The sequence below is a fragment of the Pteropus medius genome, unplaced genomic scaffold, assembly GCF_902729225.1.
Source record: "Pteropus medius unplaced genomic scaffold, Ma_sr-lr_union100, whole genome shotgun sequence".
Taxonomy (NCBI): Eukaryota; Metazoa; Chordata; class Mammalia; order Chiroptera; family Pteropodidae; genus Pteropus; species Pteropus medius.
In genome coordinates, this window is record NW_024349799.1 from 5,404,942 (window position 1) to 5,427,350 (window position 22,409).

The following is a 22,409-nucleotide window of genomic DNA, read 5'->3' on the forward strand; positions in this document are numbered from 1 at the left end:
GAAATGGTGATATTTTACAAATAAACTCAAACGCAAAGGCTTAAATCACTTACCCAAGATCATGGAACTAGTAAGTGGTGTTGGTAGGATTCTTTTAGATCCAAGGAAAACTACTTTCAGTTGGGAAGGAGAACAATTAGAATGCGATGGATGCATTCAGAACTAGGGTGTGGAATACAGGTAAAATACCTAGTCTAAATACTGCTTGCCCTGATATGGCCTCAAATCAGTGAAGACACCAAGTTCTCCTGTTACCTCATAAAACTGGTCATTTTATGATGATGAAAATGATAATGAGTAAGATTAACAAGGTATGTTGATGCTAGATTGAGTAGTCACTGTTGCAATTTGAAGACACATAAAGTAATGTGCATAGGGCAGTTCCTGGATACAAGGTTGGTGTACACATTTAAGTCTACTTGGGGCATCAGGATCTTGGTATAGATGACACATTGCAGTGTCTGATCCCCAGCTTTGTAGTTTATAAATTTTAAATAGTAAACATATATCTTAATGGAATCCAGAGGATAGAATTATTCTAACCAAATCCACAAACTAGAATGCCAGTTTATTAATAATACTACCTGTAATCTGGTTCCCCTTGTTTATACTAATCGACATTGTATTAGTCTGCTAGGGCTGCTGTAACAGAATACCATAGACTGGTTGACTAAACAACAGAATTTATTTTCTCACGGTTCTGGAGTCTGGAAGTCCAAATTTCAGGTGCTGGCAGGGTTGGTTTCAGATGAGGCCTCTCTTCCTGTCTTTTAGACGGCTACCCTCTTGTGTCCTCACATGGCCTTTCCTCTGTGTGCATGCAGAGAGAGGTCTCTGGTGTCTCTTTTCACCTCTTATAAGGATACCAGGTCTATCAGATTAGGGCCTCACCCTTCTGACATCATTTAACTTTAATTAACCTGTTAAAAGGCTTCAACTACAAGTACAGTAAACACATTATTCAAATAGCATGTGGAGTGTTGTCATGTTTCTCTGTTCAGTTTTATGCAGTAAGAGAGGCAAAGCAGAAGTATGTAATGTATCACTGGATTTTATTTTGCTTTATTAGCTCCTCAAGAGTTTTTGATCTATGAAATGGCAGAGAATGGAAAAAATTGTGACCAGAGACGTGTAGCAATGAACAAGGAACAATATAATGGAAATTTCACAGGTAAGTATGGTGGTTTGAAGGGAGATCTATGGGTTTAAATGATATCCTTTTAATTGGAGTAAAATAAAAATATATCTAATATTTATTATCTTCTGTTAATAAAATAATATTTTCTATAATATAAGATATATAAGATTCTTATATAAGATTAACTATAATTATTTGCTCTTCATAGTAAATTATATTGTGAGTCAGGGCCTATAAGGCGATTTTTCACAGTAACAGCAGAAGTAGCCTGGCCCTGGTCACTTTAGCAGTGTTCTAGGTACAAGATTATTATTTGTTAATCTTATGGTATGATAAGTATTTATTTGATGCTCAATTTTGTCATGCTATTTTGTAACTTTAGAAGTAGATTATAAATTTACTTTTTACACTAATCCTAAATATACAATTATCAAAAAAGTCAGAATGTGATTATTTATAGTGGATTTATTTTAAAATTGTAGTTCGAAACAGATAAATTTACATTTTAACCAAATTAGAAATTTATGGTAAATTTCAGTATATTTAACTCTTACTCATACGTCATTGAAAATTACAGATTTTATTTATATAGATGATCTAAGTAGGAACTTTATGTGTTTAAAGGAAAATAAAAGGTTTTCCTTTTCTGATAATTATAATGTTTTTTTTTTTTTTAACTTCTAAATTGTTTGACATCTCAAACACATCTTAAATAATACTCCAGCCTGGTAGTATTATATCATAGAAATTTTATTCTGTTGGAAGAAGTGTAAGCTATCTAAAATAGTAGTTTCCATTTGTTTGTTGGAATCACTGTATTCCCTTACAGAACACATTTTGCAGCACTTATTTGGAAGTGAGTTACTCTGATTGCTGATAAATTTTGCATTTTTTCACCAAGTTTCAGGATTCAGAGATAAGCAGTGCATATGTCATAATCTCTTTTCATTAGTAGCTTTTACATGTTTTTTTCCCCTTTCTTTCAATAAACACATACATTTATGTATCCTTTCCTTACCCCCCAATCCCTTGGAATTTAAAATTAATGTTAGTATGACACAGTCCTCTTTACTGCGTTTTTTTTTCTTTTTACTTAATATTTTCTAGAGATTGTTCTATAACTGTACATGAAGAACTTACTGTTTATTATGGCTGCTTGGTATTCCATTGTACCATGCTTTAATCACTCTGTCCTCTGTTGGTTAGCATTCAGTAATCTTTTGCTAGGAGAAATAATGCTTCACTTCACTGAATAAGCTTGTACAAAAGTCATTTCACCTTATACCTAATCATTCTTAGAAATGGAATTATTGGGTTATAGGGTACAGTAGTCGCCCATTTCCTTGGAATGGAGGATACGTTCCGAGACCCCCAGAGAATGACCGAAACCATGGATAGTACTGAATCCTATATATACTGTATTTTTTCCATACATACTTACACTTTTCTTTGGCATATCCAAATTGCCAGCATCACTACTTTTGCGCTTTGGGGCCTTTATCAGGTAAAGTAAGGATTACATGAAAACAAGCACTGCAATACCACAGTCCATCTGATAATCGGTACAGCTACTAAGTGACTAATGGATAAGTAGTGGACAAAGCATGGACAGAAGGATGATTCACGTCCCAGGTGGGACAGAGCAGTTGGTGAGGTTTCATCATGTAGCTCAAAACAGCACACAGTTTAAAACTTATAAATTGTTTATTTCTGGAATTTTTGTTTAATATTTTCAGACCGAGATTAATCACGGGTACTGACAACGCAGAAAGTGAAACCTCATATAAGTGGGCTCTGCTCTATGCATTTGTAATTTTGATAGATGATGACAATAATAACCTTAATTGTATACTTACTAAATATTAAACTTCTGAGAACTTTACATATATTAACTCATTTAATCTTTATAATGACCTTAAAAAGTAAGTACTGTTTTTTTCTTGATTTTAAACTGAGGCATAGAAAGGTTAACTGACTTGTCCAAGGTCACAAGACTAGTAGATGGCAAAAGTCAGGATTTGGAACCAAGTAATGTGCCTTCGTATTTTGCTGTACAACATGATGCTGAATTGTTCTTCATAAAAAATGGGATAATTTAATATTCCAGTAATGTACAAGAATAGAACTCATGTCCTGACAATAAAATGATTGCATAAATAATGTTAAGAGCAGAGTAGAAGCACCTAGCCCATTGTCACAGTGTGAGCCACATTTTTTTTTTTTTTTGAGGTTTATGTGCAGTTTTTCAAATCTGTGATGGGACGGTAGATTAATTTTGAAAGTGATTGGAAAAAACGATGAACATTTTGTTTTAACTTCTGCACTAATGTTTTTCAGACCCCTCTTCAATGAATGAAAAGAAGAGGAGGGATCGGGAAGAAAGGCAGAATATTGTCCTGTGGAGACAGCCACTCATTACCTTGCAGTATTTTTCTCTGGAAATCCTAGTAATCTTGAAGGAATGGACCTCAAAGTAAAGAGTCTCCCATTACCTTTTATATAAACCTTATTTACTAGTTTTAGAAATCTTCAGCAATCTCTTGCTCCCTGCCACCTGTTTTATTAAAATAGATTAATTAAATTTAGAGCGTTGTAGGAATGTATTTATTTTCCTTCCTATAGTTTGAAGAAAAGCAGATCAAAAACATACTGCTATTTGCTCACTGGATTATTTACAGTTGACCACTGTCTTGTGTTGATTCTTTTATGCAAAGGAGAACACTGAAAATGAGGTTTTTTTTCTTCTGGTTTTACCTTCAGGAGAATTCATTCCTGTTTACATTAGGCACACTGTAGGACAAAGTTCAGAATACGTGGCACTTTTACTGATAATTTGAGCCAATGAGGAAGGACTCTGCCAAGAAAATGTGTTCTATCTTTAAATTTAGTACTTGTAAGCCTTGTTTCAGATATTATACAGGGCAAGTTGAACTTTTACATGCCTTATCATTTTCTGGCTTCCTTTCCAAGTTATCTGTAATATTATCCTGCATTTTTATTGTACTTATAATAAAAATTGTAAGTACATTTGTAACATTATAAAAACATTTTGTAACATTTTTCAAAATTCAGTTGATCTTTAAAGAAGCTCCACGAAAAACATAAAACAAGTATATGATTATTATGATTTTAAAAACAAGAAACAGAATCAGATTGGTTAAGTGTCTTACTCAAAGTGCAGTATTTAAGGGACTGTGACCCAGGTCTTCTGACTGGAAGGCCAGTGCTCTTTCCATTATATTGTAATGCCTCTCCCAATTAGAAGTTGTTGAGTGTAAATAAGATCAGTCTTTGGACAAGGGAAAGACTACCATGAAGTTTATGATAAGAAATTGGGTTGTATACCCATGTATTTTCCTTTGACCTTTTTCTATACCCCAAGAGGGCATAGTGTTTAAGGACAAAAGAGCTCATCCCAGAAAGAACTGATTCTATAGCTGAGCTAAATAACCTAACTGCTTCAACAAGAAATTGTTTTGAGAATGATGAATCCTGAAAATGAAACTGAGATAATTTTATTTTTTTAAATATGTTTTTAAGATTATGGCATCGGCAAAACCTTGTGGTGTCTTCTTTACTGCTGCTTGCTATGCTTATAGCTACGTATTATGTTGAAGGAGCACATCAACAGGTAAGAGGTCCAGCAATTCTGCTTCTATTCTTGTACCTTCCCTAATCTCAAACAGTTTCAAACTGGGACAAGTGAACTTCATAGAATTCCTACCCTCAATATATTTAGGCTTGGTTTTGTTTTTCTGTTTATCTCATAACTGATATCTTAATGTTTTACTTTTATGGCCAAATATCAGAAATATGGCTGCTCAGCATTCATACTGGGTATATGTCATTCCTTTTTACCTTCAAAGATGTAAATGTAACTTTCCTGACAATGTTTAGTCAGAGCAGCATGAATCTTTTACTCACTACCAAAGTCATTGTATTTTCTTTAACATACTCTGTGATCCATCCAAACAGATATACTCATCCTAGATTGAAGGTTAAGTTTTATATAGAGAGATTCATTTGCCTGTAGGCAAATGTACAACATAACTGAAGGGAAAATAGGACATTTTGTTAATAACTTTTGTTAAAATAGCAAAACAATGTATTGTATGTAATAGGATAATGTTCTAAAATGGTATCATTTCATATTTTAAAGCAATGTACCTTTAATCTTAGAGAGGTTTTACTAGTTTAAATGCATTTCTTTTAAATGTTTTAATAGAAATCTTTATATGCTATTAAGAGTTTGCAGGCAACTGGCTTGATGAATTTACTTACCAGTATGAGAAACTAGACTAAAGTCTGGTATTCTTCCAACAAGCCCATATTCCAGTGGACTTCAGTTTGCTCTTGTTTGAAAAGCATCTTGATCTTAAATACAAAAATAATTTTATTCTCATTTTTTACTTGGATAAACAAGAATACATTCTATTCACAAATATATAAATAGCTCCCCCCCTTACCACTGTATATTATCATGCTTTCTTAAAGTTTTTATAACTTTTAAATATCTTTAAATTTTTCATTCTTATAGTTATCTTATTAGTAATTTGTATTGTTTCCTATTAAATCATTGCAGTAATAGGATTTTAAGGGTCTAAGAGAAACAAGAGCTTAATTCCAATTAGGCCAAAGAGTTTTAATCTTCATACTTTCTTCCTTTTGGAAACTTATTTAGTTGGTTTATCTTCTTTTGATTGTAGTTAATAAATATCACATTTCTGTTTAAGAATTCTTTTTTTTTTTTTACCTCATCCCTTTTGTTTTCCAGTATGTGCAGCGTATAGAGAAACAGTTTCTTTTGTATGCCTACTGGATAGGCTTAGGAATTTTGTCTTCTGTTGGGCTTGGAACAGGGCTGCACACCTTTCTGCTTTATCTGGTAAGAATAACTTTTAATAAGCAAGATTGAGATAGATTATGTTTTAATTGGTGCTTTTACTTCAAAAGTTAAAATTCTAAGATTTTTATTTAATTACCTTTGATTTTAGAAGCATTCTAATCCTAAAATCAGTGCTTTAAGTTTGATTTAGAATTCTGTTTTGTTTTCCCTTTTCCTTTTGGGTTGAGGATTTAAAAAAAGAAGGGGGAAAACCCTTAGGCAAATGAGATTGTTTCCTTAATTCAGCCAGGAAACATTTTTTTCCTTTTGAGATTTTAGAATAACGGTTCTCAGTGCAATTGTTGTTTTAATAATTGAAGCAATTTCAATGCATAAAATTCCATGTAAGGCTTAGAATTACTTTGGACAGTTTACTTTCTCTGTTAATAAGCATGTGAAAAACAGTGCCTTCTCTCACACACTGTGTACATACTTGAATAGTTATTTTGATATTCTTACTGAATGTAGTTGATGAAGTATTATTACATATGAAGAACTAAATGCTTTCTTAAACTCTTTTAAACCAAAGTATAAAATATACTCCTTCTAAAAATTATTTTTTTACCGAGTTGAAATTCAAGAGATAGGTTTTCCTTTGAACACTGGCAAGTATACTGAAATAATAGCAGAACTATGACCAGGGAATGACTAGTGAGACATCTAGGGCACAGATTTATTTTATTTAATTTTTTATTATTTTTTTTTTCCTAGGGCACAGAAATAAGCACTTTCAGGGTCCTATCAGTTTGGGGTTGATGAGTGAGTGCCTCATTAAATTTTGTGCCCTGGGTGTCTCTCTTGTTTTATTTCTGTCACTGAATATATTGACAGCAATTCCATATTTGAAAACAACTTGAGGGAAAACAGGCGAAAAGTTGTCATAGCAGTACTGATTGCTGAATAAAGTTAAACACTGCAAATACTTCCAATACCTATGCTTTAATTAATTCATTTCTGAAGCAGCTATGCTAAATATTAAGGAGTTATTGTTTCAAAGGCTGCTGTATTAATGGCCTGAAGAATAATTTGAAAATTAATCTGTAATATACAACTTCTTCAAGTTTATGAGAATTTAAAACCTGGAATTTTAGAATTCTTTTCGTGATTGCTTGCTGATTTTATCCTTATAGAGATATAAATCCCAAGGGAGTAACCCATATCAATATTTCTTTAATAACTTTATTCTTAGAAATATAACGCTATACTAGAGGTTGAAACAGAGGAGAAAAGAAGGAATTACAGGTTACAGGTTACCTTTCTGTTCTTTTCTTGACCTGTCCTCAGTTTCCTTGGGAAACCCAGGTTAAGGAATTCTTTTGTAGCATTGGATTAATTTGGAAGTACCTAAAAGCAATACAGCAGATTCTGCTGAACCTTAAAAAGGATTCTAATGAGGCTTATAAATTACACAATAAGTTAGAATAAAGAATTTTGAAACATGGAGGTTTTATTTTCATATCCATGAGAAACTTTTATAAAATGACATTTATAAAATGTCTTGATTTAAAAACATTATTTAGTTCTATTGATCTATGTGTCCAGTAAAGGATTTAGAAATATACAAATAAGCATTTGTTACAAAATTCATTTGAGTGGTGCCAGGTGAGTACTGGACTAATTGGGGAGATTACATTGTAGATTATGTGGATGTCTGGCCACTGTGCTGTATACCTGAAACTAATATAATGTTGAATGTCTACTGTAATTGAATAATGAAAAAAATATAGCATAAATCTTTAATATTTCAAAAGAATGGTTGGAGTGGCTGTGGCATTGGAATGAAACAGGTTAAATCTTAGAGAAATATTTTATTGGTACAATCAAAAAGATATCATGGTTTAGCATGGGGGGAAGAAGGAACCAAAGACAACTATTGGTTTCTGACTTGAGTGATTAGATGTTGATACCATTAATTGAATAAAACCAGTTGTGTCTTCACTCGTTCATTAAGTACATATTAAAGTATCTGAAAAAAGAAATTTAAAGGGTTATTGAATTATGTTCCAGGGTAGTTGAAATCTTTACCTAATCTAAGTAGGTTGCTGGTGCCAATGGTTGGATAGAAAGAAAAGGGAAATTTGTAAAGGACCAAGAACACTTTTTTTTTTTTTCAATGAATAGGCTTAACTTTTTTAGACCAGTTTTATTTAGGTTTGCAGGAAAATTGAGCAGGAAGGATAGAAGACATGGATACACACACACACACACACACACACACACACACACACACACACACACACACAGTTTCCCCTATTTTTTAATTGCTTTATAAAAAATTGTGATATAGTTGACATATTATATTAGTTCCAGGCATGCAACATAATGATTGTTTCCCCTACTATTAACATCTTGCTTTAGTGTGGTACATTTATTACAATTGTGGAACCAATATTGGTACATTATTAACTAAAACTCATTGTTTACATTAGAGTTCACTCTTTGTGTTTTACAGTTCTATGAGTTTTGACAAATGTGAATGTTATTTATTTGCCATTACTGTCATACAGAATAGTTTTACTGTCCTAAAAATACCCTGTGTTCTGTTTATTTATTCCTACCCCCTTCTTGCTCCCTCACCCATGATTCTTTTACTGTCTATAAGTTTTGACTTTCCAAAATGTCATATAGTTGGAATTATACAGCATGTATCCTTTTCTGCATGACTTCTTTCACTTAGCAATATGCATTTAAAACTCCTCCATTTTTTTCATGGCTCGATACCTCATTTCTTTTTATCACTGAATAATATTCCATTTCTGGGTGTGCTACCACAGTGTTTATCCATTCACCTATTAAAGGACATCATGGTTGTTTCCAGGTTGTGGTAATTATTAATAAAGTTGCTATAAACATTCATGTGCAAGTTTTTGTGTATTTAAGTTTTCAACACCTTTGGTCATAATTCATGGATTGTGTATATTAATTGCTGGTATATAGGAAGGCAGTTGACTTTTGTGTGTTAAACTTGTATCCTGCAACCTTGCTCTAATCACTTAATAGTTTCAGGACTTTTTTTGTCAATTTTGTAGGATTTTTTACATATATAATCATCTCGTCTGCAAATAAAGACAGTTTTATTACTTCTTTCTTACTTTGTATACCCTTTCATTTCCTTTTCTTGTCTTACTGTGTTAGCTAGGTCTTCCAGTATGATGTTAACTAGTGGTGATTGGTCCCTTCTGCCTTGTTGCCAGTCATAGTGGGAAAGCCTGGAGTTTCTCACCATTAAGTGTTGTTAGCTGTAGGTCTCTTGCAGACTTCTTTATCAATTTGAAGCAGCTTGCCTCTTCCTAGTTTGCTGAAAGTTTTTGTCATGTCAATAGGTGTCGATTTTGTAAAAAAAACCCACAACCCACTTTATTAGACAGTAATGATCAGAAATGGATGAAAGGCCAATATAGCAAACAAATACAGTATATAAAGCCTTAGGGAGCAATATGTTAATGTTAAAAAGAAATATAAAGAGAGCCCCAGCATATGCCATTTTCATTTGACCAGATTATCTTTAGTTCTCAGGTCTTTCCATTTAGACACAGGCGTTCCTTCCAGGAGCGAATGAAGAAAAATGAGCATTTACAAAAAAATAATTTTCAGAGAAGTTAAGCAAAAGGAAAATAAAAGATGTCGCAGGTCTTTGTTTATTTTTCAATTGCCTCGTTGGGACAAAAGTTAGACCGTAGTAAGTTAACTGCTATTACTACTACTAACAACAACTTATTATCATCATTATTATTAGAGTAATACTAGCTGAAGTCAATTCTATTTCTTTACCTATATTTGATGTTTATTTTTGTGGTATCCATATCTGTGGAGAGTTTTTGCATCTCCATCCTATTAAAATTCAGCCATATGATTTGCCTTGACCAATGAAATAAGTGAGCAGTGAGCATAAGTGATAAGTGTTGCTTCTTGGCAGAAGCTTCAAGGTTTGTCATGCTCTCTTTTACTTAAATATTGTGTCAAGATGTGTCGGAAGCCAGCCGACCAAGTCAAACCGGGTACCTGAATGGGGGAGCGGGGACTGAGAAAAAAGAGAAGACAGACAGGGTGCAGGAGGGAGAGCAGATCTCACAACTGCCTCTCCGAGTTTATTTCTTAACCTCCTTTTAAACACAATCTGTTTCTTTGTGCATTTCAAAACAACACAAAAGTAACATCCTGAAGATCCAGGTGCAATTGACACTCCCTTCGACACTCCCTTAGGCTATACTTAACCTTCTTCTTCCTGAAATTCAACAGAACCAGCCTTTACTTTTTTATGCAAGCAGGCCTCCTGAGATAAACCATGCACTCTTTTGAATTTGGGGAGCTTTGGCTCCCTACAATTCCCCCTTTTTTACTTTATAGTAGACTGTGCCTGTCTTAGGTGGCTTCCTGCGAAACATGGAGCTTACCCGTCATTGGAACATGTATTCCATCATACATGCCCTGTCTTAGGTTGTCCAGTTTCCAAGAAGTCCTTACCCGTCTTTGACTACCAGCCACTATACTGGGGTATTTTTATTTCTTAACTTTATTGCATGTATCTCGGAACCAACATCTCGCACTGCTTGTATTACGCATTTCAACAGATATGGCAATAAACACAAGATGACTAACACGAAACAAGCTAGAACGATAACAAATCCTAATAAATGAGTAAATGGTCCCCAAGTAGGGACTAAACCTTTTAAACCCTTACCAGTACTTATTTGTAGTTCGGGAGCTTCCTTTAAGGCTACAAGAATACCTGCCACAACAACAGCCACAGCCCTTATAGATCTTCCTAAGGCCGTGTTAATTTTTTGTAAAACCTGTAACCCATATTCATCAAACCAAGGGCCTGTAAGGTTAACAGGAACCATTATAAATGGTGGTTATCTAAGCACAAGAACAGAAGTGTTAACAGGAGTAACACAATTAGACAGCTGACAATTATTAACACAAGTCCGGCAGCCAGTTTCCAAATATGAATCTGCCAAGCGCCAGAGCTTGTTTTCCAGAGTCCAGCAGATAAAGCAGTCTCAGTGTTATAAGGCCGAGAGAAGTCCCAAACAGTTTCATTAAATCCTGTTACTGGATACAAAGTGACATTCTCTTGATGACAATGATGCCACCATACTGAATCTTTTTGCAGATGCCTCTTCGAGTGACAAAGTTCAAACGGAATTGTATCATTGTTGCTTACAGCTTCGCCATCAGGAGCCCCAAGCATAACAGCTCCTTTCTTATGCTAAGGCTGCTCCGTGATATTCAAACACCCAGGTTGGGAAGTAGAATTGAATAGAAAACAAATAGGTAGTCCTATTGCTGATCCGGAAAAATTAAAATTATCATATACATATTGCTGTTCCATGGTTAATGGCAATCCTAAAAGTTTAGAGTTATTAGAAAAAACCTGGATCTGTGGCCCAGACCAAACAGTTGGATGTAGTACCGGAGGATCTGGGATGTAAGCCCAATGCACTGCAGCATAAGCTGTTGGATTAATCAGTATTCCCATCAGAAGAATAATCTCGATGTTCATTTTCGGCATGCTGCACTAGTCGTTCAGGCAACCAGCGTGCTCCGTCAGCTCCCTGCGGAAAAACACAAACATGCCCTCGCCCCCATATTAGTACAGAATCTGGTCCATTCCATTGTCCAGTTAACGGATCTTTCCATCTTACAGTGGCATAATTAGAAGTAGTAGCGGGATGCCATAAGCGCTCAGCTGCAGAGTGCCCTTTGGCATCCAAATTTAAAAAATTTAAAATGAATAAGGCATGATTTAAGAAAAGCGGCACTAGTATAACCAGAGCCATTGTCTGTCTTAAGAATTTGAGGACATCCAATAGCTGCAAAGCAGCGTAAGCAGTGATCAATAACATGTTTAGTGGCTTCACCAGTCAAAGCAGAAGCGAAAATGAATCCAGAAAATGTATCTACAGTAACATGTACATATTTTAATTTACCAAATTCAGGAATGTGGGTTACATCCATCTGCCAAATTTGATTCGGTATCAAACCACGGGGATTAATACCATAATGAGGAACATGAAAAAACTGAGGGCAAGTGGGACAACTTTTTATAATTTGTCTTGCTGCTTCTCTGGTGAGATGAAATTGCTTTCTTAGATAAGAACTATTTTGATGATGTATAGCATGAGATTGTCGTGCTTGTTCAACATTACTAGCAAGCAGACATAGGTGGGTGGCTGCATCAACAAGTGCATTAGCCTTAGACAAAGGACCAGGGAGATTTGTATGAGAATTCTTTTCTGTTGTGCATAGCCAATTGAATTTGCGCCAATAATGAATGCACCTCAGAATTGTGGGTAGCAATATAAGGTACAGTCTCCAATATAATTAAAGCTTTAGCAATGTATTGACTATCAGTATATAGGTTAAGGGGTTGTTGAGCGAATATTTGAAAAATTGCAGCAACTGCCCGCAATTCTACAATCTGAGCAGATGCAGGGGATGTTTGTATGACAATAGGATTTTGGTTGTCAACAGCATACACGGCTTTTCCATTAGAGGAACCATCAGTAAATATATTAAGAGCATTCTGTATCGGGGTGGTCTTAATTACACGAGGAAAGATAAATGACTGCATATTAGCAAACTGTAAAAGTTTGTTCATCAGTAAAAATGGAGTTGAAAGGAGGGGGAGGCATCGGAGGAGCAGAAGGCACAACCCCAGCAGCCTCAGATTCGTCATACTCATGAACACTTTTTGTTTTAAGTACAGGTGACATTTGTTCTTTAATCTGATCTCTTTCATGCCTAGGGTCTAAAGAATCTCTAATCAAAGTCCAAAGCCCAAAAGTATCTGCCGGAACCTTAGTAGGTCCGTGGTCATCATAGTAATCCCGTAACTTTTTACCCACTCTTAACCATGTCTCTAAATCAACTGTCCCTTCCTCAGGGAACCAGGGACAAACTTCTTCTATAAATTGCAAAAACTTAATTAACTGTTGCTGAGCTACTTTAGCTCCTCTAACTCTAAGCATATTCTTAAGCATATGTACAAATAGCAGTCGACTATTTCCTTGGCCCATTATATTTTCTCTTACAGTTTCTATATTTACAAAAACTCCTGCGTACTCACCTTCACCGCCCACGGCTTCTTTGGCCAATCTCGAGTGCACTCTTCTTGCGGTGGGTCCTTGCTTTTTCCCCCCGTTTTCAGGTCCCTGTTCAGGCGCCACTCTGTCGGAAGCCAGCCGACCAAGTCAAACCGGGTACCTGAATGGGGGAGCGGGGACTGAGAAAAAAGAGAAGACAGACAGGGTGCAGGAGGGAGAGCAGATCTCACAACTGCCTTTCCGAGTTTATTTCTTAACCTCCTTTTAAACACAGTCTGTTTCTTTGTGCATTTCAAAACAACACAAAAGTAACATCCTGAAGATCCAGGTGCAATTGACACTCCCTTCGACACTCCCTTAGGCTATACTTAACCTTCTTCTTCCTGAAATTCAACAGAACCAGCCTTTTCTTTTTTATGCAAGCAGGCCTCCTGAGATAAACCATGCACTCTTTTGAATTTGGGGAGCTTTGGCTCCCTACAAAGATGGAGCCTGAGTCTCTGACTGTGATGAACAGATTCCCTTTGCCAGCCTGTGATGAGTATGTAGAGTAAGCTTTTGGTGGTATTCATTGTTGTAGCCTATCTTGACTGATAGACTAGTTAACATACTGAATGTTTACAGTGTGCTGGACTCTTTGCTCAGCACTTTACATAAATTATCTCATGTAGTCATCCTAAGAGCAAAGGTAGTCAATAACCAATAGTGTAGCAAATGCATAATAACAAATTTCATCAATAGGTTTAGACTATCCGCTTGTGAACTTTGGCAATTATAGAATAGAGAAAAATAGCCAGGAAATCAAAGGCAAAACAGAATCAAATAAAAGTTTAAAAACTTGATCTGTGTTATTTAAGAAGCTATTCTAAGTAATATCTGCTTAGATTGTAAAAACATATTCTTGGTGATACATGGTCTACAGTTTTATCCTTATAGATCACACAGTTTTATCCTTATAGATCACCACTTCTTTTGTTTTATATCTGTGAAATGTGATTGTATTTGCAAAGTCCTAATTAAACCTTCTTTCGTTTATGAGGCTTTACATAATTCTCACTTAGGGAGATGTGGTGTTAACATTTTAATGTCATACGTTTTTGAGCTGATGAAACAGGAACCTTTTCCATGAAGTGACTGTGTTAAGTGAGTAGTCTGGTCAGAAATACAACCCTCTTTTTGACAATAATTTGCAGCAAAATAGATGAAAAAGATACTGAGTTTAACAAAGGGAAAAGATTTAATTCATTCTTCATCATGGTTCTCTTTCCTGGAAATCATGGCTTTAAAGTGAATAAGATATTTTTTCCTGAATAGACAAAATTTCCCAATTAAGTTCTTTCCAGTATGGAAGTTACTTCTTTTGTAAGTATTGTTTAGTTAATTATAACTCATTGTACAACTAACGCTTATCTAGAAGTGTTACTAAGCTTCCTAAAATATTATATACCTATATATATGCCTTTATAATGGAAAAGTTGTTTTGATTTTTAAGTTTATCAGTAGAAAATTTCATTTACGTTTTTAGATACAATTGAAAAGTTATACAACTTAATTTAGATGTCCTGGAAGTCTTCTTCACCTCTTAATTTTTTTTTAATTAATTCATTTTTTTATGGTGACATTGGTTAACAAAATCCGGTGAGTTTCAGCTGTACATTTTAACAGTAAGGCATATATATATTTACATTTTGTGTTCACCTCCCATAGCTAGATTTCTTTCTGTCACCACATATTTGATCCCTTTTACCCCATTTTCCTATCCCCTTCCCCCTTCTTCACTTCTTTAAACATTAGAAATAAGAGTAATTGTTTGACCTACTTAAATTTAATGAAAGTCAACCAGGAAAAATGACTAGTTTGGGCTACCATTAAATTTTGTAAATTGATTTGAGAGTATTGGAAATCTAGTACTTTGCAGAGAACAGATATCTAGCCGTAAAGGAAAAGTTAGATACTGTTTATGCAGTAATAGTGATTGCTAACCAATGAGGAAGAGAGAAAGGGAAAAGTGAATGGATTCCTTCTCAAGGCTTGAGGGGAGTTAGTTGGGTCTCTAGATTAGTTGGTTTGTTCCATTAATTGTAATAGTCAACAAATGAGCTTCAGGAGGTCTATTAATTTTCTGAAATACTATACATATTGTTATGTGTTTTTGCAAATGTGCATTTTTTCTGGCAAAAAGGACCTATAGTATTAGATTCTCTAAAGACTATGTAGCCTAGGGGTCCCCACCCCATCTCCTAGCTGCACAGCAGGAGGTGAGCTAGCGAGCAAAGCTTCACCTGTATTTGAAGCCACTTCCCAGTGCTAGCATGACTGCCTTAGCTCCACTTCAGATCATTAGACATTAGATTCTCATAGGAGCGTGAACCCTATTGTGAACTGCGTATTGAGGGATCTAGGTTGCGCGCTCCTTAAGAGAATCTAATGCTTGATACTATGAGGTGGAGCTGAGGCAGTGATGTTAACTCTGGGGAGTGGCTGCAAGTACAGATTAACATTAGCAGAGAGATTTAACTGCAGAGACCATAATAAATCATTGCTTGCAAACTCATATCAAAACCCTATCAGTGAATGGCAAAAGACAACGCTTCATCTGGTGGTAAGTTTTATAGAGTGGCAAGTCAGTTAATGTACTTCAGTTGTACAGCTGCATCTTGTGGCATCTGATTCTGCATTATGGTGAATTGTATAAGTATTTCATATATTACAGTATAATATTAGAAATAAAATGCACAGTAAATGTCATGTGCTTGAACCATCCTAAAACCACCCCACCACCCACTCCCTGGTCTGTGGAAAAATTGTCTTCCATGAACCCAGTCCCTGGTGCCAAAAAGGTTGGAGACCATTCTGTAACCCATAAAAGGTTAAGAAACAGCCAGTCTTCTGTAGCTTATTTTCTAAGTATGTCTGTGTTTGGCTGCCACTAGGTGGCATTGCTAGTACAACAAAATACAGTACTATATTTTCAGGTTCTATTCTGGATAAATATGAAACCCTTAGGTAGCTCTACTTAAATTAGAGGGATATTCTGTTATTTATCTGTAATAATGCCTACATAATACCAGTTAATGCATGTGAATGAAAATAAATTTTCTTAGTAGTTTCTCGTGAACATTAATTACTTTAGCAGTTAGCAGTCAGCCTTTCCATTGTGATATATATATTTACGTGTAGGACATAGTCCCATGGCACACCCAGTTTCAGATATAATGGTATAATTCCATACTTTTCTTTAATATTCAAGAATATGCAGGTGATTGAAGGTAATTTTATTATGGGACTACAAACTTTCATGCCTGGCTAAATAGTACTAGCTAACATTTGACAAATTTTTTAATTTTTAAGCCTCAGTTTGTCAGCTGTAAGTGGGGGAAATTTGGATCAACTCTCATGAAAGTATTATAAAAAGGATGATAAAATTTAAAAACATCTGTTTAAAGTTATCATAGAGATAAGAAAAAGAACAAGAAATTACAAGGTCAACATCTCTGTTAAAGAGGAAACCCAGAGAGGTGAGACTGGCCAAGAGTATGCCCTGATAGATCAACCCACAGGCTTTGGGTTAGAACCTTAAGAGGTCACACTTTAAACGTAGGGATGAACTAGACATAAATCAGCCCTTATGGAGACTGAAGCTCGGGCTTAAGTCTGGAGGAAAATAAAATCATCTTAGCTGTCATATTTTCACTCTGTATTTTTTCATATATAAGTCCAGCACTCAATCAAAAGTAATCAGATATCTGAGGAGACAAGATAATTTGATCAAAACAAAGAAATAATAGAAATAGATCACAGAGAATCCACTTAATGAAGTTATTAAACATGTACTTTAATTCAAAACCAATGTGCTCAAGGAAATAAAAAACAAGTTTTATTATCTTGGTAGAGAATTGGAAACTAAGCGAGAGCCAAATGAGAATTCTAGAATTAAAAAAACATAGTAACTGAAATAAAAACTCAACTAATGGACTTTCAGTAGAGACAGCTAATATACTGTGGAATAGGCCAGAGAAAAATATCCAGAACAAAAAAGGAAAGATGGAGAAAAAGACATACTGTCTTCAGAGGAACTCCAGTAAGACTGACTTCTTGCTGTCATTGATATTGAGAAGTGAACTGACAATAGAATGGTATCTTTCAAGGACTAAATTAAAATAACTACCAATAGAGGATTCTATAGTCAAGGCATCCCATGAACAGTATAAAAAAGAAATATTTTCAGAAAAGCAGAAACTTTGTCACCAGCAAAGATGCTCTAAGGGAAATATAAAAAGTATTCTTTGAATAGAAACAAAGGGATTCTAGATTGAAGTCCAGAGATTCAGGAATGAATGAAGGGTAAGGACAGGGTAAATATATGGGTAAATTTGAATTAAATTTGACATTAAAAACAGTAGTAATAGTGTCTTGAGAAATTTAAAATCTAGAGAGAGAATTAAAAATACATGCTCTATAAATCAGATGTGGAGTAATTGAAATTATTCTAAGGTCTTTGCTTTGCCCTGGAAAAGGTAAGATTAATTTATATAAGACTTTAATAAACAAGGATTTATATTATAATCTTTAGGGTAAGCACGCAAGAATATATAATTATCAAGCTAATAGGGGAAGGTATAACTTGAGTAGTTTATTTTAAAAAGTCAAGCCAAAAGAGGGCAGAAAAGGAGACAAAAAGAACATAAAACAGGCAATATAAATGGTAAACACTTGATGGTAGATTTAAATTCAAATAGATTAATAATTATACAAATGTAAATGGAATAAGCGTTACTTTCAATTGTCCAAATAAATGTAAAAAATATTCCAACTATTTGCTATGTACAAGCTCTTTGAGGGCAAGGATATTTTTTTCTACTTCTCTTACCGCTGTATTTTAAGTATCTAGAACAGCATCTGGTGCATACTAGGTGTTCAATAAATATATATTTATTTTAAAGTAACATCCGAGTATTATTTGTGACTGTTGATAAAAAAAAGTGACCTAATCTGTGTGTAGCTTTTTGTCATTTTGCATAATAACATGAGTTTGATCAACATGGGTTCGAACTGGGCAGGTCTACTTACACACAGAATTTTTTCAATAAATACTCTTAAGTGTATTTTCTCTTGTGATTTCCTTAATAACATTTCCTCTAGCTTACCTTATTGTAAGAATATAGTATATAATGCATATAAATAAAAATATGTGTTAATTGACTGTTTATGTTATCAGTAAGGCTTCTGGTCAACAGCAGGCTGTTAGTAGTTAAGTTTTTGCAAAGTTGAAAGTTAGACTTGGATTTTCGACTCCAAGGGGATCGGGTCCCCATAACCCCTGTGTTCTAGCATTCAGTTGTAGTTTCATATTGAACATCAGTACATTCTATTTTTAATATCCCCAGCAAATAAAATTGCATCTACTCCTGGCTTTATAAACATTTTATATACTCTTTGCTGTAAACTTACTTTAATTTAGGTAAACAACAGGCACAATGAAAGATTTAAAATGTGATTTTTTTTTTTATTTAATGTATACCAACATGCTATGATCTCTAGTATATCTGTAAAGGAAGGTATGTTATATTTTTATAAAAGGAAAAAATCTTTATTAAACTACAAATTGGAAATTAAATAGCATTTATAAACTGCTTTTCTTCTTTAGTTTTATTTCTTATGCAGGCATCTTTTTTGTTCTTTGATATCTATTTCATGAGCAAATTTTGCCTGGCAAGTAGTGCGGGTTATGATTTCATTCATTTATTTTACTCATGTTTTTTATAAGTAGATTGGATGCAAAAACTCCGTGGCTGACAGATTTTTCTATGATTGTGCCTTCTAAGCACTCTTCTCTTGAATATTAATTTCCAGAAGTCAGTTAACAAATTTTATTTTAGTCTTAGCAAGCATGGTAGTAGGTTTCCTTTCAGAAAATTTGGAACATAAGTGATCTGGGATTGCTTTTTTACTAATGGAAATTAAGTTAATGAAGGGAACATGACTGCTGTTAACCTCTGATGGATCTCCGTGTTTGGATGAGTCAAAAGTTCCACCTTAATAAAGGTCTGACCTTGAGCTGTCTAGCACTTTTTCTGTAAAGGACCAGATATTAAATATTTTGCAGGCCATATAGTCTCTCTTGCAACTCCTCAGATCTGTCATTATAATGCGAAAGCATCCAGGGACAGTGTGTAAAGGAATGACTGTGACTGTTTTCCAGTCTGCCTTTATTCACAAAAACAGGAGTCAGACTGGATTCGATCTGCAGGCTGTAGTTTGCTAATCTTTGCTTCTTTCTATTCATGGGACAACAGTAGTACACCAGAAGAAACACATTGAGCTTGGGAGTCTTAGTGATCTAATGACTTTCTAAGGATTTTTACATGACATGTTGTGCATTTGATTCATCCATTTGCCACAAAAGGTTTATTTCTTTCGTGGATCATAATATTAGACTTACTGTGATGTTTTACAAGAAAATATATGTGTGCAAGTACTTGAATGGTCTAAAAAACCATCAAGTAAAAAAAAAAAATAATTTTCATTTTGAGAAATAATTTATGGATTATGTTTAGATTGTTATAGATGATTGGGAAAAATGGTGGGGTTATTTTAGCAGCCACCTTAAAATTATTTCCAGTACTAGTAAAACATTATTCATAATTCTGTAAACAACCAGGTTAACAAAAACAGGAACTTTGCTACTTGATAATGAGAAATGAATCTCAGGCGTGCTCTTTATATGTGCGTGCATTATTATTCATCAAATTACAAGACAAGCAGAAGATTAAAGAGTCATTTGTACACTGTATATTGCCATTAATGGTTTATAAAGTTCTACTTATACAATAACAAAAAGAGTGAGTCCTTCGGCAAGAATTTACAAGTTCCAAAAAATGTGATATATTAACTATTTCTGACACTAGGTGGAGTAGTTTCCTGGAGAAAGGCTTAATTTAACAAACTCTATATTCCTTTCAAATAAGCCCAGCTCCTAGACAAAGAACTCTAATGAAAACAAAAACTACCAACGATCATTTTATAATTTTAAAAGGCTCCCAGATATTGAACTCTAAGTAGAGGCTGACTATATTTTACAGTTAACTTTTGTCTTTGGCATATGTTTTACCCACTAATTTCTTCACCTTTGGGAATAAAATAGGAGGGATTTCAAAGCATTAGAGTTATCCTGTCTAGATGCAGTTGGGGTATAGAGAAGTTTTAGAACTATTTATGTTGTAGAATAGGTCAGATTTTATTAGAAGCTATAGCATCAAGGCATTACTGAATGATATTTATGAGTCATTTGTTTAATGTGACCATTAATAGAAAAATATTTGGCTCTTTGTTATAAAATAAATACAAAAAAAATTGGTTATGAGATATTTGCCCCTGTGTAAGAGTCAGAGGCCAGTTTCTGCTTTAAAATGTAGGATTATATCATTACTAAAATATGTGGTAAAAATTGAACATTTAAAAACTCTAGCGTCATGATTGCTATCAATATTTATAGAACACCTTTGTATATAGCACTCTTTAATGAACAAGTACTTTACGATGTATATATATATAGTACTTTGTAGACTATAAAGTATTTTTTCCTTAGACATTTCTTATACTTTTTGACTCATGGCTATTTATTACCTAAAGTAAATACTATTTGGATAGCTTCATGGATATCGATTGAAATGAAATAGTGCAGTAGTTTCAGAAGGAGAAATATTATAGGAATTGTTTAATGACGTGAGGTGGAATAACTCTTTTTAAAAAAATCATTAGCCAACCTCTTCACTTCTTTTCCTGCCTGACTTCTGATTGTTGCTTCATTGCTCGCCTCTCTATCCCTCTGTAAGACACAAAAGGGAAGAAATTGCCAAAAGTAAGGTTCTGTATAGGTATAATGACTCTGGCTATAAGCATGCAATGACTCAGGGCTCTTTCGGGAAAACCAACAGGCCTTTCTTAGAAAAGGTCTGTTTGCCCTTTTTTGATGAGTGCATGATCAGCTCTTTGTCCTGTCTTTCCCCAAGGAATGACTCATGTATTAACTCTTATGAGCATCACCACATCAAAGAAGAAACCAAGGTCTCCAGGACATAGGGCTGGGTTTTCACCAAACAAAAGGGGTATGCATAGACTGGATAATTTCCTGCCCTTAAGTCACTATTTATTAATGTGTGCTTAAATGAAAGCTAAAGAGATTCAGTTTGGCTGCAGTCCATTCTGTTGGGTATATATTTTAAACAATTTATAAAATTTTTTTTAAATCTCTGTAAATATGTGGTCCATTTCTCTTGAACACTTAAATCAAGAGTTGTTTAGGTTTGGAGAAGAAAAGTGAAACATGTCTTTATGGGTTGATGCAATATAATAAAAATGACTTCAAAGACAGGTCCTTATAACTTGGAGCATGAATGATAGATTTTATACATTTCTTGTTTTGGTTAGCAATTTTATACTTATAATACTTTTTCTACATAATCTTATATATTCTCGCCCTGTTACCTGGGTTGTGCAGGCATTATTATCATCATTATTACTAGACTTTTCATCAAATGAAAAATGTGAGATAGAAGTCTGATTACATCTTGTAAGATACCACCAGCTTCAGAGAATTAAAACCCACATTAACTAATGCCCAGATGACTGCTTTTTGACATACTGGACTGCATTTTATAAAGAAGGACTAGAGGCTTAGTCTGTAAACTTGAGAATTTTTTACAAAAAGAATATAAACACTAGTTGAACTTCTCAGTGCCCATTTGGAATCAATAGTTTTATGCCCTAGCCTTCTAGAATCTGCTGTACGCCATAACCTTAGGTAAGTTGTTTTCTGACTATAACAAGAAAAGTAATGATTAAAAGAATTTGAGGAGTAGAATTCCTGTTTGCAAAAGCATTTCTAAAGTTGGACTTAAAGAAAACAAAGGTTTTGCAAGTCATACAGACAACTGTTTGTCATCTTTCATTTATTTATCACCAAGATATTTCTAATGAATCACATTCCAGACTAACCACTGACTGCTTTTGTTCCTTTAGTGAAGGAGTGTGGCAAACAAATGTTTTCCCAGTGAATCAGCATAGAATTCTTGATTTTATTACCTTTGCCCTAAACTTTCCAGACAAAACTAATTGGAAATTTTGCCGTTGGGATCTCACTTGACTTCTGTGTATACATGATGGATTGGGCTATGAATCGACATTACAGATGTTACGCAAACAACTCCAGTCTTTAGGAATGTTTTATCAGTTCCGAGGGAGCCACCTAGGGTGGAAGAATGTCTGTCTGTCTGTTTGCCTGCCTGCCTGCCTGCTTATCCTACAAAAAACTCACACATACACATACTGCACTCTT

General features: G+C 34.4%; 1 protein-coding gene across 8 annotated transcripts in view; it reads left to right on the forward strand.

The window, feature by feature from the left end:
* Positions 1-22,409, forward strand: part of VMP1 (vacuole membrane protein 1) — a 106,023-nt gene that overhangs the window by 15,814 nt on the left and 67,800 nt on the right. For 7 of the 8 annotated variants that reach the window (XM_039885814.1, XM_039885815.1, XM_039885817.1 and 4 more), the window contains 4 exons: positions 1,070-1,171; positions 3,476-3,611; positions 4,679-4,769; positions 5,913-6,023. In XM_039885814.1, the coding sequence (XP_039741748.1) occupies positions 1,096-1,171; positions 3,476-3,611; positions 4,679-4,769; positions 5,913-6,023 (414 nt within the window). In that variant the 5' untranslated portion in view covers positions 1,070-1,095. The remainder of the gene's footprint in view (positions 1-1,069; positions 1,172-3,475; positions 3,612-4,678; positions 4,770-5,912; positions 6,024-22,409) is intronic. The other variant, XM_039885816.1, reaches the window with a different exon arrangement.